Genomic DNA, 23,766 nt, shown 5'->3' with positions numbered 1-23,766 from the left:
CGTCTTCTCCGGATTTTACAGATGGCAATAGTAAGTCCATTCTGAGTTTTACTGGAGCTGAGCAGAGGGAACCCGCTGCTCAAGACAACAGTGTGTGTCTCTGACACAGAAGGGAGAGGGGCTGGCTCACAAAACATAGTTCTCCTCTCTCTCCAATGTCTGTCCCCACGACTCAGATGGGCCCAGGGGCAGGGGCAGCTGGGATCCTGTTTCTCTCCACCTCCCCAGCAGCCAGTCCAGGGCTTGGGCAATGGGGATTGTTCCTTAGTTGAGCAAACAGAGGCCCCCTGAGCCTCCCAGCCCCTCACCCAGCCCTCAGGCTCCTGAAAGGAACCAGCACCAGTATTCCTGCAAAACCTCCACATTAGCACCTTCTGCTCCTTTTCATTTTTATTAAAAAATAGATCAAGAAAATATACACACTTCAGTCCATCTACCACAGTGGGCTTTGAGGAGGCCAAAGCACCATGGGGATGGGATGGAGGCATTGGGAGAGCCAGCCCTGCCCTCGTGCCAAGGATGCAGAGAAGGAGGGTGCCCTCAGCCAACCTTGCCAAGCATGGCCCTGGAAGGAAAGCCTGGGCCATGTCGCTGAGCAGTATGAGACCAGATGGGAAGGGAGGAGAGTCCCCAGTGAGAGCAGAGATGGCAAAGGGGATTGGGAGCCCCAGGGAGGTGGGGCCTCCAGACTCATGGTGGGAACAGGGCCACACAAGGCTACCGCCCACAGAAGGTCCCTTGACCTGGTCCTCCTCCCCCGGGGACTCTGGACCTGCTGGCCTCCATTCTGGCCTGTCCTCTGCAGGCCCTGGCAGCTGCTCTCAGGCATTGATGGCCTTCCAGCGCTCGCTGTCCGTGCTGTTGATGCTGCCAGTGTGGCAGGGCATGGAAGCGATATCATCCAGGTAGGCCACCCCGCCCGCAGAGTCAAACTGTGTGCTTGAGTAGCTGGCAGCTGAGGCCCCAGCAGCCCCTGGAGCCTCCAGGCCCTCCCGCCGGGCCACAGCGTAGGGCTGGGGTAGGTGTACATCCGGCTCCTCTGTCTCGTCCACTTGGCATTTGTAGGAGAAGAGGATCTTGGGCTCTGAGCTGACAGGAGGGAGACAGGGGCACAGGAGCCTCACTGAGTGACTCAGGAACAGTCTTCCCTCCAGGCCAATGGGGCCACCAGATAAGGAAGGAATCGGCCAACAGTTGCCTGACACCCACCCCAAGTAGGCCTGTCAGCTGGACCCCGGTGCCCATCTAGACTTGTTTTGGAACCCAGCCCTCCTCCCCCGACTGTGTGAGCTCAGGCAGGGGGCCTCTGTGCCTGCTTCCTCATGGTGAAATGGGTGCGTGGACACCGTGTGGAGGAAGAACGACATAAATCATGAGCCTTCAACAGCGCCTGCCCAAGCACTCAGGAAACACTGGCTGTGGCCTCCGCCTCACTCCTCTGACCCCTGCTGCTCATGTTACTGCCTGCTCCACCCTGATCTGGTCCCTCGGCCCTCAGGATAACTCTCCAAGGGGGACACACTACACCCAATTTACAAAAAGGAGCCTGACGCTCAGGAGAGAAATTGTGTCTGCAGATCCGAGCTGTGGCTGTGGGCCAGTCTGACCCTCTGCCAGCTTCACCCGGGGGGGAAGGCTGAGCCCCTCCCCACAAGACCTGGCAGGTGAGAAAGGAGGGGCAAAGCACCCACATTCCGACCACATTAGAGGCCTGGAGTGGGACCCCCAATCCCACGTCTTCAGCATCCCATCTCACAGATGCTTCTGCAGATGCACATGTGCATAGCAGTGTACTCACCCCCAGAGAATCCAACTGACTTCCCACCCCAAACCTGCTCCCCACTTAAGTCTTCCCCCAGCAGGGTACAAGCTCCATGAGGACAGGGATTTGCATCCACTGTGGGCCTTGCATCTTCTGGCTCTAGCAGTGTCTGGCACACAGTAGGTGTTCAATGAATGCTTGCGAATGAATGAGTTCATATATTATTAAATAAAAACCAGCAATGTAGGACAACGTGCACAGTCACTCTATCTCTCATGGTGAGAGTATGTCTGTGTGTACTGTACATACAATGTGCATATATATGTATGTATATATGTATATGTGCATATATCTACATGTATGTATATATTGAGCGCCTGTGTGTTCATGTGTGTATGCATGCATGTGGGCGTGCATGTTTGTGTGCATGTGCCCGTGTGTATCCGTATGTGTATGTTTGTGCATGTGTGCATGCTTGTGCATCTGTGCGTGCATGTGCACGTGTCCATGCACATGTGGGTGAGTGTGCATATATCTGTGTGCATGTGCATGTGTATCTGTACGCATGTGCCCATGTGCAAGTATGTGCATGCGCATGCACACTGAATGCATACACAGCCCCTCTGTTTCAATCCTCACACCCATTCTGGAAGAAGGCGCAGTTCCACTAGCAGCCACGCGGGGGCGCCGGCGGCCACAGACTCACCCAAAGAAGCCCCGGAGGAAAGCCACGTAGATGAGCGGAGCAAAGAAGCTGAAGTACAGGAAGGTTGTGGCATCTACACAGCTGCGGAGAAGACAGGTCAGCGCAGGGCCTCCCAGCCCTATGCTGACTCCACACCTCCCCATGCCCCCAGTGGGTGGACACCCTGCCGCCCACTTCCCATGCCCCCACGAGGTAGACACCCTGCAGCCCCCACGCACCAGAGCCCCTCGATGATGTCCAAGCAGAGCAGCACACTCCCCAGCCCCTGCAGTAGGTTGAGCAGTGCCAGGATGCCCGCATACACGTAGAAGCTCCTCCGAGCTGGGGGCCAGACAGGGTGGGTCGTGAGGTCCCACCCTGGCCAGGCCAGACTCTGCCTCCAGCACCTACCACCCTCAAGCCTGGTGTGTCCCTCGGAGCCCCCCTAGGCCTCCCTTTCACCCAGGGCTCTCCAGCTCCCAGCCACAGTGGCCCAGTAGATGCCCTCCCGTCCCCGCCTGTCCCAGAGCTGCTGGCCAGCTGCTCACAAGGCAGGGAGATGCGCTCCTTCAGCGGGGTCTTGGGAAGGACGACCACCAGAGAGTAGACCTACAGAGACAGGCAGGGCTGAGACAGTGCTGGGGGCGCCAGCCCTGACCCACAGCCAGAAACCCAGGCATCCAATCCCCTACCTGGCCCTAAGGCCCCAGCCACCCCAGTTGCCCCAGCCTGAACCTCACCAGGAAGAAGAAGCAGGAGCTGACCAGCCAGAACTGGCGGCCCCCATGGCCATAGATATTAAAGTCCTCAGCTGAGAGATGGGCATCAGGGTACAGGATCTCCAGGGTGCCCTGCAGGGGCAAGCAGGAAGGGATGAAGGGAGAGGATCTCAAGGCTCCTCCCTCCCAGGGGCTTTCCCTGATGCAAAGCCCCCTAAGCTCTCTACCACACCAAGTCCAGCCTCTTGGCCTGACCCTCAAGTCACCTGCCCCAGCCTGCTCCCAGGCCACGTACTGCCCACCTGATTATAGCATCCGGAGCCGGCCCAGTCTTGGGCTGAGTCACATGGGGCAGGGGGCAGAGATGGACGAGGTGCTGTACCTCCCCGCAATCCAAGAAAGGGGCCTCTAGATGCATGCTTCTCAGGGAGGTCTGCGGACCTGCACTGTCCCTACCTGAACTCCTTATTAAAATGGCAAGTCCTGAGCCTCCCGCCCTGGTGCCCTGGCCTACTGGATCCGAATCTCCAGGGGACCCCAGAATGTGCCTCGGTAACAAGCATCCCATGTGATTTCTCAGGTGCAAAGTTTTGGGAACTCTGAAGGTGACAAAGACTGGAAACCTCACCCAAGCCCAGAAGCAGTGGGTGCCTGGTGCCCTGACCCCTGGCATCTCCTGCCCAAACCCACCCTCTTACCTGGGTGACAGAGTAGGCCAGAGACAGCACTGTGGTGATGGCCAGCAACCGCTTGATGCTGGACTTGCTCTCCAGGTGGCCTGGAAGAAACGTGCTGGTCAGTAGGCAGGAGCCAGCCCAGGTGACCACGCCAGAGTCAGCCCACAGCCAGGGAGGGGCAGGGGAGAGCGTTGCCGGGGCCCCGGAGCCCAGCGGTACACACACCAAAGGCCAGGCCCAGGATGATCACACTCAGCTCGATGGCCAGCAGGAAGAAGCGGGTGATCTCCCACAGGATCTGCACGCAGAGTGGGCACAGCGTCAGCCCAGGCCAGCATCCCCAGCCCACCCCAGGCCAGGCCTCCCTGGCCTCCCTCAGAGGGCCCAGCCGCACCTTATCAGCAACAGTTGCAGCGTTCGAGGTGCTCACCGTCATGGATACCACGGCCCGGGCAATGCCCACCAGTGCCACCACAAACACCTGGTGGGCAAGGGAGTGGCGTGGTAGTCAGGGAACAAGAGCCTCTGCATCGGCAGGGGCAGTAAGCTCATCCCCATATCTATAGGAGCCTTTGGTTCCTGAGGTTGGAAAGGAGGAAGGGGCAAGTCAGGGTGGGACACAGGGAGGTGGGGATCAGGCTCCAGGGAGCAAGGCTCACAGACTTGCAGACCCTCAACTGCAGGTGACCTCCAGCCTGGCCCTCCCCTCTTGGGGCCCCAGTTTCCTGGCTAGGAACAACAGCCTTGGGCTGGTGAGTAGGGGTGAGCACGGTGGAGCCAGATGGGCCAGGTTCACATCACAAGTAGCAGGCTGCTGCTTCCTGGCTCTGTACCTTAGCTTTCTCATCTATAAAACGGGGGCAGAAACAAAACCTACTGCATTTGATTGTTGGGTCAAATGGGTTAACAGATGCAGCAGAAGACTGCCTGGCACCCAGGAAGGGCCAAGTATACATTTGCTGTTATTATCATATTCATGGTTTTAATTCTGAGGCATGCGGGACCAGGCGAAAGGTCACCGACAACAGGTGTGGAGACCTCTAGGGAAGCCACCGGCCCAGCAGGTTTCGCAAAAGGGCCTGCTCAGCATCTGTGGCACTTATTGGCCTGGTATATCCATCCCCTTCCTCTCCCTCCTCACCCCCACTTCAGTGGTTCCAGGTGAGGCTGAGTCCCCCGCTCCTGGCTTCAGGGATGGGCCTAGGACGCAGCACTGTCCAGTGGTGTGTGTCATTCCCCTGGCCTGAGGGCTGGTTCAGGGAAGTGCTTGGGACCCACGGGAGCCCCATGAGAGAGAACCAGGATGTCAGGTGCAACTGCTGGGAAAGGCAGACCAAGGGCATGCAAACCTGGAACCATGGACGCCACCCTGCTGCCACAAGGGCAGATGGCAAGAGAGCAGGGCCATCGGGGAGATCTCAGGCTAAGTGGGAGATGGAGATGGTGCCCCAGCACCACTGCTGTGCCCCAAAATCCTGCTGTGCCTGAGGCCCAGGAACTGCCCAGTTTCTCAGTCAGAAACTGGCTTCTGTGAGTCTCAGTTGGGTTTTCTGACACATGCCCAGATCCATATATACTCTGTCTTTTATGCCATGAGAAATTGTGTCAGCAGGGCAGGCAGCAAAAGCAACAAACTGCCAAACGCCTACTGTATGCCAAGCTCCCACTGGGCTGCAGCTATGCAGATGACCTCATAGGTGCTCATACGAACTCCATAGCTAAAGCAGATCAACATCTATTACGCAGAAGGGCACTGGGGCACAGAGAGACCAAGCCACTGGCTCCAGGTCACACAGCAGCATGGCTGGGGTTCAGAGCTGGACTTCCTGAGTCCACTCTTACCATTGCCTCCTGAACTGTTTAGGACAAAGTCCTCAAAAGTTGATGGGCTGGGCCCTGTTCTATGTTCCTGGACATTTAGCCCTGGCTCTTTCTTCCTGCCTGCACTCCCCCTTATCCCACAAAAGGACATCTGCCTAGCATACAGTAGACGTTTAATATCTGTTGAATAAATACACAAATAAGTAAATGGGGAGAGAAGCAGAGAAGAAAGCAGGCCTCAGTTCCCAGTCCTGTCCATCACCATCTTGCAGGAGTAAGGGACATCAGGCCACTACAGCCTCCAGGCTTCCCCAGTCCCTTGTCTGTCTCTCTGCCTGCCCACAGCCCACTCCTCTAACTGGGAAGTTCTGGGCTAGACCACAAAGAGGCGACCAGGGAGCCACTCGGCTCTCATGTAGTGGTATCTAAGGGTGGACTCTAGCCAGGCAGGCCCTGCAGGCAGGGTAAGGGCGCCCTGAAGGAAGGGAGCTGGACAGCCCACACCCGAAGCCCATACCTGGACAGCCCGCACCGAAAGCCCACACCAGGACAGCCCACACCTGGACAGCCCACACCTGGACAGGCTGCACCTGGACAGCCCTGAAGTCCACACCTGGATAGCCTGTCCCTGAACAGCCCATACCTGAAGCCTACACCTGACAGCCCCCAACCAGACAGCCTGCACCTGGATAACCCCCACCTGAAGCCCATTACCTACACGGCTCATACCTGAAGCCCGCACCTGGACAGCCCATACCTGGGTAGTCCACACCTGAAGCCTTCTGCAGCCCACACCTGCACAGCCCAGACCTGCGGCCCATATCTGGAACCTGCATCAAGACTGCCCACACCTGGAACCCACACTTGAAGCCTATACTCAGCGCCCACACCTGGAGCCCACACCTGGAGCCCATACCTGGAGCCTATACCTGGACAGCCCACACCTGGAGCCCACACCTGGAGCCTATACCTGGACAGCCCACACCTGGAGCCTATACCGGACAGCCCACACCTGGAGCCTATACTGGACAGCCCACACCTGGAGCCTATACCTGGACAGCCCACACCTGGAGCCTATACCGGACAGCCCACACCTGGAGCCTACACCTGGAGCCTATAACGGGACAGCCCACGTTTGGAGCTGCCTTCTCAACCACAGCCCTGACACCTCTCCCCAGGCAACATGTGCCAGGACCACCAAGTGGTGAGAATGCAGGCTCTCCCAGCAAGTAAGATGTCTTCTCCAAAGAGGTTTCACAGAATGGACAGATAAGGGACGAAAGGTTGGAGGATGCAGTGGGCATTTTCCCTACCCAGCATCCATTCCCCTCCCCTCTAGTATCAGCTCCCCAGTTCTGTTGTAGGGACCACCTCCCTCAGTCCACATGGTCCGGCTGAGCTGATGCTGCCCTCCCAGCTTCACAGAGCCCCTTTCCTTCCTAGCCACAGTGCTTGGCTCAGGGATGAGGATGGGATCCTAGGTGGGCCAGTCAGAGGAAATCCCAGGTCTACACTGGCACTATCAGCAAACAGGCACTGTCTGCCTGAGTTGTAGAGGCAGGATGTTAGCTCAAAGCTGTTCTTGGCCATCTTTGACACCATATGAGGGGAACTCATCAGAGATAAGTCCCAAAGACAGCAGAGATGCAGAAACAGATCTTAACGGCAAAATTTAACTGCCTGGATCCAGCCATACCTGAAGCTCATTTTCATTATAGAAGCAGCTAATTCCTTTTTGTTTCAGTTGTGTCGTTGGCTTTTCTGTCAACTGCAGTGAACTCACCAGGATGTAGAAGGTGATAAAAATGGGGCTGGAGGTGATGCGGATCTTGGCCCGAGCAGATGGAAGCTTCCAGAGCAGGAAGATGAGGAAGAGCACATTGGGGATGAGCAGCAAGAGGTCCCAGTACCGGACCCTGGCAGACAGGCACAGGAGCTGGCTCACTGGCGAGGCCACATATGCACCCTCTCTCCAGCACACAGTCTGGCCCACCCTCACCACTCCCCGACTCCAGGAAAAGCCACTGACACTCAGCAAGCCTGCCCAGTGTTGTGACTGCCTCACCTGGAGGTGCCAATGTCTTCATAGAGCAGCAGCAGGCAGCGATGAGGCACACTGATGTTTGGTGCCAGGGGTGGGGGTAGTGCTGTGCTCCCATTGGCCCAAGTCGCCTCCTCCAGGGTGTCCATTCTGCCAGCAGCCAGCCCTGTGGGAGTGAGAGTCACGCAGTGAGCCGTGCAGGAGCTGTGTGGCCTGGGCCACTGTCCTCCTTCCTCTGGACCTGGGACTCCCAGGGGAAAATCAGAGGGGCTGCACAGAGCACCCCTGTAAACCACCCTCCCTACCTACTGCAACTCAGTGTGGGACTCCACACAGGTCACGACCCAATCCCCCATCTCAGGCTCTATCTCACGATCCGCAAACAATCACAAAGCCACCCCCTCAGCTGAGTACCTCCTGTGTAAGGCACAGCCATTTGGCTCCTTTCAGTCCTGAGGGCCCATGAGAGCAGCATGGGTGAGAGCACAGGCTCTGGGTTCACAGCCCAGCCCTGCCCTTTCCTTCCTGTCCTCTCCGTGCCTGTGTCCCCCACCCATGGAATGGGTGTAACAAGTAAGGCTGTGGTGATGCCAAGTGCCTCAAACAAGACACACACGGGGAGTTCTTGGGAGCGGTCAGCCGTGGTTCCGACCCGCCACACCATGCAGAACTCAGAGGCCACTGTCTCGTATGAGGCCACGGAACTGCTGAGGGCCACAGCTGGGCACCATGCCCTCCTCAGTTGCACCCTCTGGCCCTTATCTCCCTCTGCCACCACAGACAAAGATGGAGGGGACACTGAGCCGTGCCTGGGAGATGCACAGGAGGTCTCCAAGTGGAGATGGGCATGGGGGAAGAGGCTATACCACAGAGGGGCAGGGCAAGCTGTGTCTGCAATGGTCAGGCTACAGGGTGAAACCAGGGACAGGGTGGGCCCATAGGCAGGGGCCCACACGACACTCTGAGCACGAGAGGTTGAGTCTAGCCTGGAAGACAGGAGAGCTGGTGGTCTGGGGTCCTGGGAACCACTCTGGGGTTGGAGGACTGAGGGTCTGGTCAGAAAACCAAGACTGTTGAGCTAGAGGACTCTCAGGGAATAGCAACAGGTACTTCCGCAGGGAATTTGGGGTGATCCAGGTGTGGCCTGGGGCACCAGAACATAACATATGCCAATATTTAGAATGATTTGAACAGATTGGGCCAGATGCCTGTGACTCTGCTTCACCAGGAATGCTCATAAAGCCTGTGGATGAAAGCTCCAGGCGGGAAGCAGCCCCAGAGCATGGGCATAAGTGGTCGACACTGCACAGCATAAAAAGAACGACCCACTGCTACAGGCAACACGAATGACTCTCAGAAGTGATATAGCATGAAGCCAGGCACAAGGGCCGACAGGCATACGATCCGTGGACAAATGTAGACGGGGCACCTTTGGGGAGATGAAGAGCGTGGTAATTGGGGGAGGCATGCCAGCTTCTGGTTGTCAGATCCAAGTGGTGGGTACACAGGCGTGTTCACTGTGTGGTAATTCATTGAGCCACACACTGATGACTCCTAAGTCGTAGGTGCACTTCAGTAAATTTTAAAAAGTAAAAAAGATGTGGCCGGGCACAGTGGCTCACGCCTGCAATCCTAGCACTTTGGGAGGCCGAGGCGGGCAGATTGCCTGAGCTCAGGAGTTCGAGACCAGCCTGGGCAACATGGTGAAACCCCATCTCTACTAAAATACAAAAAAAAAAAAAAAAAAAAAGATTAGCTGGGCATGGCATCATGCACCTACAGTCCCAGCTACTCAGTAGGCTGAGGCAGTAGAATTGCTTGAACCCAGGTGACGGAGGCTGCAGTGAGCCGAGATGGTACCACTGCGCTCCAGCCTGGCCGACAGAGCGAGACTCTATCTCAAAAAAAAAAAAAAAAAAAAAAAAGATGTGTCCTGGAAACATATCAAGGGCCCAGGCCTCCCCTTCAGCAAGGAGCTGCCCAGTGAGCTGCATGCCTGTCAGCAAGGTCTGCAGAAACGCAACAGGAGACCTGCTTCTGTTGTTGCCAAAGCCATCCCTGAACAACAGCAGCCCAAGACAGGGCTGGGGGAACTTAGGAATATTCCCATTGCTGGTCCAAGCCCTTAAACACCAGAACACCTCTGGATGAAAGGGAGGGAAGACTCTGAAGGGGGTGGGCCATGGGCTGGGGCTCAGGTTGCTCCAGTGGGCCACTCACTGGCTCTGGGATCAGGTCCCCAACTAAACAATAAGGACAGCAGGGTGCAGTGACTCACACCTGCAATCCCAACACTTTGGGAGGCTGAGGAGGGAGGACTGCTTGAGCTCAGGAGTTTCAGACCAGCCTGGGCAACAAAGCAAGACCTCATCTCTACAAAAAACACAAAAATTGGCCAGGCGCAGTGGCTCACACCAGAAATTCCAGCACTTTGGGAGGCCAAGGCAGGCGGATCACTTGTGGTCAGGAGTTCAAGACAAGCCTGGTCAACATGCCAAAATTCCATCTCTACTAAAAAACACAAAAATTAGCCGGGCACGGTGGCGTGCAGCTGTAATACCAGCTACTTGGGAGCTGAGGCAGGAGAATCACTTGAATCACTTGAACCCGGGAGGCAGAGCTTGCAGTGAGCTGAGATCGTGCCACTGCACTCTAGCCTGGGCGACAGGGCAAGACTCTGTCTTAAAAAAAAAAAAAAAAAAAAGGCTGGGCGCAGTGGCTCACACCTATAATCCTAGCACTTTGGGAGGCTGAGGTAGGTGTAGAGGTTGGAAGTTTGAGGCCAGACTGACCAACATGGAGAAGCCCCGCCTCTACTAAAAAAAAAAAAAAAATACAAAATTAGGACCAGGCACAGTGGTTTACACCGGTAATCCCAGCACTTTGGGAGGCCAAGGCGGGCGGATCACCTGGTCAGGAGTTCGAGACCACCCTGACCAAAATGGGAAAACCCTGTCTCTACTAAAAATACAAAAAAATTAGCCAGGCATGGTGGCACATGCCTGTAAAGGGCCCAGCTACTCGGGAGGCTGAGGCAGGAGAATCACTTGAACCCAGGAGGCGGAGGTTGCAGTGAGCCAACATCATACCATTGCTCTCCAGCCTGGGCAACAAGAGTGAAACTCCATCTCAAAAAAAAAAAGAAACAAATACAAAAATTAGCCAGGTATAGTGGTGCATACCTGTAGTCCCAGCTAATAGTAAGGCTGAGATGGGAGGATGGCTTGAGCCCAGGAGTTCAAGGCTGCAGTGAGCTATGATCGTGCCACTGCACTCTAGCTTGGGTGACAGAGTGGGACCACGCCTCAAAAAAGAATTAATTAAAAATAATAAAATGAGGCCATAGCTGCAATCTTCAAGCGATGGGGAATATTAAAGACACATAGTAGATCCTAAGAAAGAAGATGGGTCCTTCCCTACTGTTGGGAGGGGAGCAAAGCAGTCCAGCCTTCATTAACACAAGCCTTTTTTTTTTTTTGAGACATCGTCTTGCTCTGTCACCAGGCTAGGGTGCAGTGGCGTGATCTCGGCTCACTTCAACCTCTGCCTCCCAGGTTCAAGCAATTCCCCTGCCTCAGCCTCCCGAGTAGCTGGGGCTACAGGCGCGTGCCACCATGCCCAGTTAATTTTTTGTATTTTAGTACAGACAGGGTTTCACCATGTTGGCCAGGATGGTCTTGATCTCCTGACCTTGTGATCCGCCCACCTCAGCCTCCCAAAGTGCTGGGATTACAGGTGTGAGTCACTGCACCTGGTCAACCTTTTTTTTTTTTTTTTTGAGATGGAGTTTCTCTCTTGTTGCCCAGGCTGGAGTGAGGTCTGCCAATTTCAGGTCATGCCCTTCTCCCTTCTGGGTGGCTGGAATATGGATAAGACGGTGGGAACAAGAACAGCCTTCTCAGACCATGAGGCAGAAACCCTGTATGAGGGTAACGGAACAGTGAGAAATAAAGTGTCTGGGTCCCCAGCACAATGGGGACTCCATGCATGTACTGGACAGCTTGCACAGAGGCTGTTATGCATAGATAAAAATAATCTATTATCTTAGCCTTTGTTGCAACAGCTAGCCCAAATCCCAATGAACATAAAGGTACTGCTTGGACTGGGTGGTCAGACATCTTGAGCCCAGCTCTCAATAAATAAGCAGGAGCCAGTCTTGGAAAGATCGAGATAAAGAACATTCCAGGGAGAATCACATGAGATCCAGATGCACAGGTCCAGAGGTGGGAACAGGTTTGTCCTGCCCCAAGGGCAAAAACAGGCCAGGGTAGCTGATACCAGAAAGGTTGGCAGGGCCAGGTCCCACATGCAACTCAACTTCACTCTTAAGTGCAACCAGAAGGGTGTTACGAGGAGTGAGGGGTCTGGTTTCCGTGGGGACAGGATGCCAGTGAAAAGGGACGAAGTGGAGGAGAAGCAGAGACAGGGAGGCCATGAGGAGCTCCTGCAACAGTCCAGGCATGAGAGGACAGAGGCTTGCACTAGTGGCAACAGCGCAGGTGGAACAGAGGGATTTGGGAGACCTTTGGGAGGCTCGGCCAACAAGACCCACTGACAGATCAAACACAGGGAATGAGAGAAGAGGCCAAAGAAGGCTGATGGTACAGTTTCTGGCCTGAGCCACTGGATGTTTTACAACTGAGGCCAACACTGCCCACAAGACACTGTCCCCTTCTTCCTCACTAACAAGCTACTATTTTGTTCAGGATCCCTCCATAAAGCCTAGTGTTCAAACAGGCCCCTCCCCAGCACCAGAAATTGAGTCTCCATTAATTTCAGCCAGTGGTCTCTGGGGTGGAGCTGGTGTGGAGCACTGCTCTAGTTTGACATGGCAACTGCTAGGGGATGGAGGACTGTGGACTTTTTTGTGTGCAGGGTCCAGGGCTGCCAAATGTCTGCAATGCATAGGACAGTCCACCAAATGAGTAACTGTCCTCCCCTACAGCTAGCATGCCCTGCAGAGTGGCTCTGGTCAAAGTCAAGAAGGGTGGCCCTTCTGCTCCTGGCCAGCAGCTGGTTGAGGCAAAGGCATGCGATGCCTCATGGAGAGATCTGCGCCTGCATGGGGCAGTAGAGGGCACGGTGTCCGGAACTGTGTCTTCCTGCACCCCTGGAGGACTGGGCCACCACCTGAGCATGGAGGAGCTTACAGCTGGAAGAGGGTGTGCAGTGCGGCCTCCTGCCTGACTTCTGGTGGCAGGAGATAATAACTTGTAACTCTGAGTTGAGAATATTAGCGACCTGATGAAGGAGGGAGATTCTACAGCCCTCTCCTCCCCACCCCTCTTATTTATTTATGTATTTATTTTTGAGACAGAGTCTCACTCTGTCACCGAGGTTAGAGTGCAGTGGTGCGATCTCGGCTCACTGCAACTTCTGCCTCCCAAGTCCAGCCTTCTGGGTTCAAGCAATCTTTCCATCTCAGCCTCCCAAGTAGCTAGGATCACAAGTGTGCACCACCATACCTGGCTAATTTTTGTATTTTTAGTAGAGACAGGGTTTCGCCATGTTGGCCAGGCTGGTCTAGAACTCCTGACCTCAAGTGATCCACCTGCCTCAGCCTCCCAAAGTGCTGAGATTACAGATGTGGGCCACCGTGACCGGCTATCCCCACACCTATTATAAAGCCAAGCCAGGCAGAACAAATGCCTGGTCCTAACAGCCCAACACCAGCTCTGACTCAGGATGGAATGTCACGCAGCCCCAGGATGGAAAGGGCCAGGGTGCGGGCCAGGCACCCTGCAGTCACCAGGAAGCAGAGCGGCCCCTTGCAGCACAGAAGCCAGTGGGGAGGAACAGGGGCAGGGAGGAGAATGGGGGAGTCAGGCAGAGTCCAGGATATGGAGGGTGGGGTAGGCTTCTGCTGGTTTTGCCTGCCCAGCATCCAGCCTCCTGCTAGTTGGTAAGAGTACTGCTTTCCTGAAGCGGAAACTCAGCTCCCAGACTCTCTGGAAGTTTATGGATGCCTGACTCCAACCCTTCACAACCCAGGGAATGCACCTGTGATCTAAGCCTGGCTAGTCAGGATGTTCCATCACCCTGGCCAATGAAAATCTGCCCTGAGACTTTTGCTGTAAATTATTATTAGAATAAATTATTAGAGCAAAAGTCTCAGGGGAGATTCTCATTGATAACTGAGGAAACACTCTCTGCTGACCTCAGTAAGTCAGGGCTGTACCACCTTGACCTCACACTCAGGGACCCGCCTCAGAGTAAAGCCGACACGGAGGAGTGCAGAGCTGAGACACAGACGGAGACAGATGTTGATGAGCTCACTGGAGCCCCTGGATTCAGCCACACCTAAAGCTAGTCCTACCCCCTTGGATTTTTCAGTTATAAATCCCAACAAATCCCCGTTTCTGCCTAGGCCAGTTTGAGTCTGATTTCTCTAATTTACCACTGAAAAACCTCCAGCTAACACAGGTTATGGAGTCAAGAAGATGGGCTGCACTGCTGGTTCCGCCACATGCTTGCTGTGTGACCTGGGTGAGTCACTCCCCCTCCAAATATCATGGGGAAAACACCTGCCTAATAAGGGGTGCCATAAGAATCAAACAAAACCAGGGAGATAAACATCTACAAAAGCAACACATGTACAAAGGTGGTTGCTGCTTTTCTTTTTTTTTTTTTTTTGAGACAGAGTCTCTTGCTCTGTCGCTCAGGCTGGAGTGCAGTGGCGTGATCTCGGCTCACTGCAACCTCCACCTCCTGGGTTCAAGCTATTCTCCCACCTCAGCCTCCCAAGTAGCTGGGATTACCAGAGAAGGGACTGAAGGGCAAGGAGAGAAAGGAATTGGTTCACAGGTCCATGGACTCCTTTGGAAGCCCCCATTGCTGTGGGGTCTGAGGAGAGGCAGAGGAGGTATAAGCTGCTCTCCCTGCCCCCACTCCCCTGCCAACAACGTAGCAACCTCTGTGCCCAACCTCTGTGCCCTGGTTTCCAATCCTGGGAGGGAGGTACTTATGTTATCCGCATTGTGCACGTGGAGCTCAGAGGGGCAGCCACTTGCCAGGCCGGCAATCCAGGCTGTCTGTCTCCAGAGCCCAGGCCCCCAGTCAACAACTTGCCAGGTACCCCTCTCCAGGCCTGTTTCTCCATCTGTGGGTCAAGAGCACCAGGCTTGTTCTAGAGCTATCTTCTCAGACCTGATGTGGGAAATACCCTGGTGTTGTTAACATGCAGATGCTCCTCCCAAGGGCAGGGGTAGGGCTGACAGTCTGTTTACCACAGGCTCCCAGGTGGTGCCCCTCCTGCTGCTGCTTGGGTCCAGCAACCCCACTGGGGTTATGGGGCTGCTGGCCATACCAGGATTGCCATTATGTATCAAAGCTTATGAAATACCTGAAGCCCTGACTTTTTTGGTTTTTTTTTTTTTTTTTTTTTTTTTTGAGACAGTTTCGCTTTCTTGCTTAGCCTGCAGTGCAGTGGTAAAATCTCCGCACAACCTCCGCCTCCTGGATTCAAGTGATCTCCTGCCTCAGCCTCCTGAGTAGCTGGGATTACAGGTGGGTGCCACTACACCCAGCTTATTTTTGTAGTTTTACTAGAGATGGGGTTTTGCCATATTGGCCAAGCTGGTCTCAAACTCCTGACCTCAGATGATCCACCCACCTTGGCCTCCCAAAGTGCTAGGATTACAGCCGTGAGCCACCACGCCTGGCCCGCACTGACTTTCAGTTAATAGGACCCTTGCTCTCATCTGTGCAACGGTATTGACCAAACCCCAACCATGGCTACCAGATGGGAAACCCTGGGGAGAGGGGCCCTCAATGCTTCCCACCCCAAAGGACTGTTGAGCTTACAAACCCTGGAGCAAGGACATGGTGAGGAAGCGCCATAGGGCAGAGGCCAAGTTACTTTGCTCTCCCGTGTTGTCCTTCAGCCTTGGGGCTGGCAGGTGTGTGGTCCCTGTCCTAAGCCAGAGACCCCAGGAGGATGGGGAGGCCTGGGCCCAATCTGACCTGTACCGGGCCCTCCTGGTTGCCTTCCACGTGCTGAGCTGGTCCCTTCCTCAGGGCCTTTGTACTGGCTCTCCCCTAGCTCTCTCCTGACACCTCCTCTGAGAAGCCCTCCCTTCTCAGCTGTCTCCAGCGCCCGAGCCGCGTTTGGGTGTTTACTACTCTCTATCCAGGGAGTGCTCAGGAATCGGTCCCCTAGAACACGGCCTGGCACGACACGAGCAGCCCTCAACAGGTTGTTATGACGGAAACAACTTAATCTCCAGCACCGCCAAGCCCCGCTGGGGACTGGACGACCCCGCGGCCCCTCCTCACTGCAGAGAGGAGCGCAAAGCCAGCCCCCACCCGCCTTCCCCGAGTCCAGGGGGAGCGGAGGCTTTGACACTGCCCCTCGCGGGGCAGCAAAGCCCCGAACTGGCGCAGGCTTGGCTCAGGAGCACCTCGGCCGCTGCGGACAGCCACCGTGGGGCTGCAGCCCGTGCCGCCACCCCGCGCCGGACCGGGTCGCCGAGGTCCGGATCTCCGCCCGCACTGCCTCCAGCCGGAGCCAAGCCCAACGCCGCTGCGTGCGGCTCCCTCCCGGGCCTCGCGTGACCCCGCGCCCCGAGCGACTCCTGACTGCCCAGCGCTTCTCCCCTGGGTTCTCACACCCAGGGCCTTCCCTCCCAAACGCCGCCTCGGCCGTCCGAGCTGTGCCCGAGCGGCAAGGGGCAGCTCGCGGAGCAAGGAGGAGCACCGCGGCTGGGCTTCCCCTCTAGCTGCGGCAGGAGACAGGGAGAAGGCCGCCTCCTTACCTGAAAGCCCTGGCCGCGCTCAGGCCCGGCCGCCCCGGCCGCCCATCCGCCGCCGCTGGGTGTGCGCGGACCCAGTACAGGCCGCGGGACTCCGGCCTCCAGCGCCTGACCAGGCGGCCGGGGCCGGGGAGCGTCGCGCAAGGACCGGGCGCGGCCGGTTCCGCGGAATGAGGGCTAGGCAGGAAAGGCGAGGCGGGGTCAGCTCGCACACCCTGCAGCCCTTCCCGACAGCGGCCACCCGTCTTTTTCGTCCAGCCCAAACTGCGAAAACGGCCACAGTCCCACAAGTCCCAGTGTCCCTGTATAACTCGGGCCCGCCCTCTAACCTGCAGCAGCCTATAGGAATAAGCCATCACTGAAAAAAAAAAAAAAAAAAGTGGGCGAGACCAACCAAATTCCCAAGAGGCGGAGCAGTCCGCTGACCTCTTAAAGAGACAGCACAGAGTGGGTGCGGAGGCGCGACGCTGCTTCAAGGAAGAGAGAGGCCTGCCTTTCTCACTCGGAAAGCGGGCGGAATCGAAGACTGGAAAGCTGAGGACGCGCCACTTCTCGCCCTGCGCGCCTTACAGCTGGCGGCAGTTGTCAGTGGACCAGCTGGCGGTAGCCGCGCTCCACCTCCCGGCCGGGGCCGCAGCCGGACCGTCGGGGCGGAGCTTCCGGGGACCGCCCCCTCGCCTGGAGGCGCCTCGGGAGCCCCGCCGGGGCGACCTGAGCTCAGCTGGGGGGAAGGCGGGGTGGGGACCCTCACCCTCCCCGGCGCCACGCGCTCCCGCCGCGCCACGCCGCAGGGACGCCGCCTCCCAGCGCGCTGCTCCACGGGGCGGCGCCAGGCCTCCGGCACTCCTCTTAACAACCCTGCTGGGCGGTCATTATAGTCACGTTTTACAGGGCCACCTGAGGCTTGGAGAGGTCAAATAACTTGCCCAAAGCCCGCAATGAGGAAGCGACACAGCCAGGACGCCTCCCCCCAACTCTAACTTCCACAATTCTTCAAGCCGCTTCCTCTGGAAAGCCCTCCCTGATTGCGCCTGTCTTATCCCCTGGCATGGATGCTGCATTCACCATACTCACGCCATGCGGGTCTCTGTTTCTGTTCCTCAGCTATTCCAAGCTTGTTCCTGCTCCTGTCTCTACGCCTGTTCCCCTGCTGAGCTGGCTCCTTGCCACATCATGTCCTCAAGAGGGTTTTGTGGGCACCCTCGCTGGAGCAGCTGTCCAGTCTCATTTCCTTCCAAGCATCTTAATTCTCTCCTGATTGTCTTCATTAACTGCCTCCCTGTCCAGTCTCCCCACTCTATTATAGAATTCCAGCGTCATGAGGACAGAGCCAAGAGAGCCACGCTGCAGGATGTCCCCTGCAGCATCTTGAGGCTGACTCAGAGCCTGGCACAGATTGTAGGCACCCAGTTATTACAGGCACCCTAAGACTCATACCTCGTGACAGCACCGCTGGGCTGGAATGAGATTGGGTCCCATTCTCCTCCTTGCTCCTGTCCTAAAAACACAGGGAGATTGGGGAAGAAACCACCTTGTGATCCTCTGGGACTTCATCTGGGACTTTCCCGGCCTGGACTGCACCCAAATGTGCATAGCCTAAGTTTCAGTTTCTGTATTCGCCAGAGAGGCTGGGCAATGGCGGCCTGCGTAATCACGAATGACCACAGACACAATGAGCCGTGGGGAATCCAGTGGCTCCTCAAGGGCCTGCCAGAAAGTTACAGGTATCACTCACGCTCACATTCAATTGGCCACCGCTTCTAGCCTCCAGAGGGCAGGAAACTGCCACCCTACCATGTGCCAGGAAGGAGAAGTCATGGGACATGTGTGACCAGGCCTGATAACTACCCTCTGTAAGGTTCTTGTATCAGTTTGAACCCTGAGAGCGCACCAACAGACAACACGAGGCGGTGTGGAAAAACATGCTGTTTTAATGAGCGCCTGGGTGCAGGTGGGCTGAGGCCTAAAATGGCATCAGCCCCAAGTGAGGACAGGGCAAAGGTTTTATAGTCTCCTGTAAACAGGAAGTACCCTAGTCTGGCATAACTGATACGTTGTACCCGGATGGCCTCTTTCTCCATCTTCATGGGTACGTGTCTTCCAGCCAGGGTAGGTATCTTCTGGCCGGCTCTTATCCTGCTTCTGCTATCTTGCTGGCACAAGTAGCCTTGTGCCTTGGGCCTAAGAAGGGAGGAGTTATTCATCTCCTTAAGCTTTCAGGCCCCGGGAAGAATCTTAAACCCTCTATTTTTCTTTTTCTCCCTTTTGAGACTTGGAGAATTCTACATTTTCTTCTCTTGAGTTTTGGACCCATATCTAGGTTTCTGTGGGATTTTGTTGTATTTATGAAATAACCAAAGGTATCTATTTCACCTCTCTCCATTTGAGAACTTAGGCAGTGGCTAATTCACTGCAGTATCCACTACACACAGGACAGAGCGTGGCATCTGCAACGTTAAATGAAAAGTAGCTTAATAGGACAGATCTGACTCTCAGGTTCTCCATCGCCCTACATCAGGCTCAGGGGTGGCCATGGCTGACAGTAGGAGATGCTGCTACAGAACTGGGCTCCCTGATAGCCATGGGGACGACAGCAATCTCCAAATAACAGAAGCCAGATGGTAGTGCTTAGGCGTGAGAAGCAAAGTGGGTGCAACTGTCATATGACCATCAAGATCAAGCTCAATATATCACTGGGATAGACATCCTGTGTAGTAAACAAAATGCCCGCACTGGTTCCTTGGTCTATGGGGTAAGAGTGATAGTAGTAAAAGTCAAGTGAAATCCTGTGAGACCCCACCATCACCACCACCCACCCCAGCCAAGAGAGCAAGCACATAAACAACATCACACACCAGAGAAAATGGTGGAGATTGGTGCCGCCCTTGAAGACCAAAGACGTGTGGGAGGGTTTCCCCGACCATGAACCTATTTAATTCATCAGTCTGACCTTATAAAAATAAACAGAATGGCAATGGACTGTTGCAGATTCAGCCAAGTGGTAGCCCTGACCACAGGTGCCGTGCAGGTGTCATTGCTAGCACAGACAAATCAGCACAGCCTCAGGGTATAGCCTTCCATCTGATCACCATACTTTTTCATCCCTATCAGGGACCATTTGCATTCACAGGAAGGGCCAACAGTACACACACATGGTCTTGTCCCAGGCCAATGGTACCGCTCCCATCCTTTGTCATCACAGAGTCTGAAGGGGACTGGGCCATCTGAACGTCTTGCAGAACACTGCACTGGTTCACGGTGTCAATGACAATGTGCTAATCAGGATAGATGAACAGGTGGTGACAAGTACATGGAAAACTTGATGAGACATATGTGCTCCAATGGGCAGAAGATTAAACCCTATGAAGAATTAGGGGCTTGCCACATCAGTGAGATTTGTAGGGGTCTGGTGGTCTGGGGCACACCAGAACATCCCCCTCACACTCCATCCCAGAGGAGCAAGCACAATGCTTAGAGGCCTCTGGGTTCTGGAGGTAGAAGATTCCACACCTGGGAATGCTGCTCTGACCCACATATCTCGGGGTCACATGACATCAAAGGCTGTCCCTCAGACTATGGGACCCACAGCTCCCATGATACTAGAGGCATACCCGGTGGGAAGACATGCTGTGTGAAGCTTACAGCAAGCTCTGGTGGGAAAACCACAAAGTATACCCCCTAGGGTTCTGGAGCAAGACCAGGCCATCTATAGTAGAGAACCAGACACCATTCACAAAGCAGCGCTGCCAGGCTACTGGACCCTGGTAGAGATGACTGGGGAACATCAAGTGACCATGAGGCCAGAGCTCAGAGCTGCCCCTCGTGAACTGGGTTCTGTCAGGCCCTCTAAGATGTAAATTCAGGTGGGTAGGCCTAGCAGCAATCCACTGTGAGACTAAGCAATCCATTGTAGATCCACGTCACCTACCACTGCCACAGCAGCTCCTCTGCCTCAGTTCACACCCACGCCCATGGGCAGCTGGCTCATTACATGCGCTGAGCTGGTTCATTACACGGGTCAGATGTGGTACCTGGATGTGCAGCGGTCGCATGGAGCCCTTGAGGATGAAAGCCGCAGGCTACAGATGGTGGAACCAGAGAGGGGAGGAGACTTGTCCTCAGCGATGTCCTGAAGCAGATGCCCCAGCAATGGATGCCTAGTGATGTGGGAAGAGCAAACCCCAAGGTGATGTGTCCTGGAGCAAGTCCAGCATGACTGTTGGCTGGGATCCCAGCTCCTCACTCCCCAAGCCTGTCCCAGGCTGCCCGAGTGTCCTCAAGACAGGGATGCTGCCTTTCCTCAGAGTGAGCAAAGCTGCAGTCTTTTTGTAACTGAATCTCCAAAGTAACATCCAACCACATTTGTCCTATGCTGTTGGGAGCAGATCACACAAGCGTGTGAATACCAGAAGGCAAGGGCCATAATAGAGGCTGCCTACTCACCCCACCCACCTTTCCATCTCTCCTATCCTGCCCCCCTCCACCAGTGTTTAAACATGCCCAAGAACCTCTCATCTGAGAAAAAGCCACATCCCACTCCAGTGCCTGTCCCAGCTCTCACAGTCCATTCCACACCTGGGAATGCCTCTCTGACCCATACATCTCTGAGTGACATAAAAGCGCTCCAGCCTCCAACTAGTAACTCACATTCACCTTTCTCACTTCCCTGTATCCTACCTGTCAACACACTTCAATGTGGTGTCTGACTCTAGACACACCAGCCATCCCAGATCTGCTATCGCCAGGCCCACTAACAGCTCCTAGTCCTCATCAGATGACCTCTGGGCAGCCAGCTGACCCCATCCACCATCTCGACTGCTGTCTTCAGTGGCCTTTGGAAGGGCTCCTGATAATCCCCAGCCCTGCTAGGATCTCCTCTCCTTGAGTGTGGGCCGGACATCAGGACTCACTTCTACCTAACAGAATATGGCAAAAGTAATGGAATATCACTTCCAAAACACGGCATCTGTCTTGAATGGCCTCTGTCTCTTGTTTGCTTGCTCTGAAACAAACCAGCTGCCAGGTTGTAAGCTGCCCTGTGGAGAGGCCCCCACCCAAGAGCCAGTGGGAAGCTAAGTCTTCAGTCCAACAGCCTATGAGGACCTGAATCCTATGTGAAGAAAATTGGAAGGGGATCCTCCTCAAGATGAGCCTTCAGATGAGACCGCAGCCCTGGCCCATACCTTGACTGCAGCCTTGAAAGACCTGGAAGAAAAGGCACCCAGCGGCATCATGCCCAGATCCCTGACCCACAGACACTGAGATAATGTGTGCTAATTACTTCAAGCTGCTAAATCCCAGGATAATTTTTTTTTTTTTTGACACAGAGTTTCACTCTTGTTGCCCAGGCTGGAGTGCAATGGCATGATCTCAGCTCACCGCAACCTCTGCCTCCAGGGTTGAAGTGATTCTCCTGCCTCAGCCTCCCAAGTAGCTGGGATTACAGGCATGCGCCACCATGCCTGGCTAATTTTGTAGTTTTAGCAGAGACAGGGTTTCTCCATGTTGGCCAGGCTGGTCTCTAATTCCCGACCTCAGGTGATCCGCCCACCTCAGCCTCCCAAAGCGCTGGGATTACAGGTGTGAGCCACCATGCCTGGCCATCCCAGGATAATTTTTTATGCAGCAATAGATAACTAACACAAGCCCATGCAGTCTCGTCAACTTTACTCTCAGCAGCTCCTAGCATCCCAGGTGTATCCTTCACATCCTTTGTTGGTGTCTCTTAACTGTTGAAGTTTCCCAGGTCCCAGGCTTAGACCTTCTCGTCTCCCTACACTCACTCTGGATTATACAACCACTCCCAAGGCAATCTACAGCTGCAGTCCAAACTCCCCCTCAAGTCCCACACATGGATATCCAACAGCTTCCTGGATATGTCCCCTCGGCCCACATTCAGCACAGCCCAAAACAAACTCATCTTATTCCCCCTTATTGTTGGTCTTCCTGTGCGTTCCCATCTCAGCTATCATTCCCCTAGCTAAACCAGGATCCTGGTGTCATCCTGCATGCCTCTTTTGCTGTACTCAATCACCAACACCAATAGACCCCACCTCCTGGCTGGGCACGGTGGCTCACGCCTGTAATCCCAGCACTTTGGGAGGCCAAGGCAGGCAGATCCACTTGTCAGGAGTTGGAGATCAGCCTAGCTAACAATGGTGAATTCCCATCTCTACCAAAAATACAAAAATTAACCGGGCATTATGGCGTGCATCTGTAATCCCAGCTACTCAGGAGGCTAAGGCATGAGAATCACTTTGGGAGGTGGAGGTTGCAGTGAGCTGAGATTGCGCCACTGCACTCCAGCCTGGGTGACAGAGTAAGACTCTGTCTCAAAAAGAAAAAAAAAAAAAAGAAAGAAAAAGAAAAAGAAAAAAGATCCCACCTCCTAAACATCTTGTATTTCCAGTTCTCTCCATCACTCCTGCCCCTACCCTGGGTCCCATGCAGAGATGCTTATTCACTGCACAAAGTGCCTGGCTAAGAGGGCTGCGATTCAGCCCTGCCTCTGCTCACTAAGGCTGCCTGTAACTAGACAAGAACCACAACAACCTCCTCATTTGCTGCCTTCAACCTTGTTCAATCCACTTCCACCTGGTAGCAGCCGTAGGGATTCTAAAACACACACCGGTTCACGTCTCACCCTGCTCAAAATGCTTTCATGGTCTTCCATTGCCTTCAGAATACAGAATAGTCAAACTCTCTAGAAAAACATCTAACTCTTTTTTGATCCGGATTTTCTCTCCCTCAAGTCTTGTCCATTGCCCGGCATCATAAGCTCCTAGCCTTAGTTCTTAGGCAGGGGCTTGCACATCCGGGCCGTGCCATGCCCTCTGCGGCTTTGCACATGGCATCCTTCTATCTGTAACATTCTCCCTGCGTCTTCGCTCCCCTGGGCAAGGATAACTCCTACTAAAGCCTCAGATGTGACCTACAAAATCCCAGAGTTGTCCAGCTACTTGAAGCATTGAGCCTTTGAGCTTTGGGAGAAGTTAAAACATTCTGCTCCTAAGACAGTAAGAAGGCGTCGGAAAACCAGGCTCTGGACCTCTGTTGCCTTGTCAGTAAAATGGCCCTGGTGTGACCGAGGTCACGTAGCCAGCAAGTGTCGTCGGGGGCCCTGGAACCGCAGCTCCTACCTCCACCCCGGCTCCCACTCCAGCTCAGGAGAGCGCACGCGCACAGCGCCCCACCGCCCACCCTCAGGCTCTGGGCGGGACCTCCGGGCGGCGTGGGCGGGACCCGACTCTTTGGCCCACCCCTCCGTGTCCCCGCTGCTCGCCAGTGGACGCCGACGTCATGACGTCGCGT

General features: G+C 55.1%; 1 protein-coding gene and 1 long non-coding RNA gene across 14 annotated transcripts; one reads left to right on the top strand and one right to left on the bottom strand.

The window, feature by feature from the left end:
* Window positions 1–375: 375 nt before the first annotated feature.
* Window positions 376–23,699, bottom strand: TPRA1 (transmembrane protein adipocyte associated 1). 13 transcript variants are annotated; one of them, XM_077990692.1, is made up of 12 exons: window positions 23,595–23,699; window positions 20,487–20,612; window positions 7,730–7,871; window positions 7,448–7,580; window positions 4,238–4,324; window positions 4,069–4,141; window positions 3,865–3,944; window positions 3,188–3,298; window positions 2,996–3,056; window positions 2,687–2,789; window positions 2,469–2,549; window positions 376–1,089 (listed from the first exon to the last, which is right to left on the bottom strand). In XM_077990692.1, exons 3-12 carry the CDS (start codon window positions 7,852–7,854, stop codon window positions 822–824), a joined length of 1,122 nt encoding a protein of 373 aa, XP_077846818.1. In that variant the 5' UTR covers window positions 7,855–7,871; window positions 20,487–20,612; window positions 23,595–23,699; the 3' UTR covers window positions 376–821.
* On the top strand, window positions 8,677–15,187 carry LOC144339348 (uncharacterized). Its single transcript, XR_013414321.1, has 2 exons — window positions 8,677–9,533; window positions 14,442–15,187. It is a non-coding gene; the product is annotated as an uncharacterized LOC144339348 (long non-coding RNA).
* Window positions 23,700–23,766: the final 67 nt, after the last annotated feature.

This window comes from Macaca mulatta, chromosome 2 (genome assembly GCF_049350105.2).
Source record: "Macaca mulatta isolate MMU2019108-1 chromosome 2, T2T-MMU8v2.0, whole genome shotgun sequence".
NCBI lineage: Eukaryota > Metazoa > Chordata > Mammalia > Primates > Cercopithecidae > Macaca > Macaca mulatta.
The sequence above is the reverse complement of the archived record's forward strand: the minus strand, read 5'-3'. Positions and strand labels throughout refer to the sequence as shown.

Excerpts from the sequence above, each read along its gene's own strand:
- TPRA1 (XM_077990686.1), bottom strand. The coding sequence starts at position 7,854 with ATGGACACCCTGGAGGAGGCGACTTGGGCCAATGGGAGCACAGCACTA. Across the intron at positions 4,142-4,237 it reads CTGCAACTGTTGCTGATAAG|ATCCTGTGGGAGATCACCCG; the intron begins GTGCGGCTGGGC and ends CTCTGCGTGCAG. Across the intron at positions 3,299-3,864 it reads TGGCCTACTCTGTCACCCAG|GGCACCCTGGAGATCCTGTA; the intron begins GTAAGAGGGTGG and ends TTGCCCCTGCAG.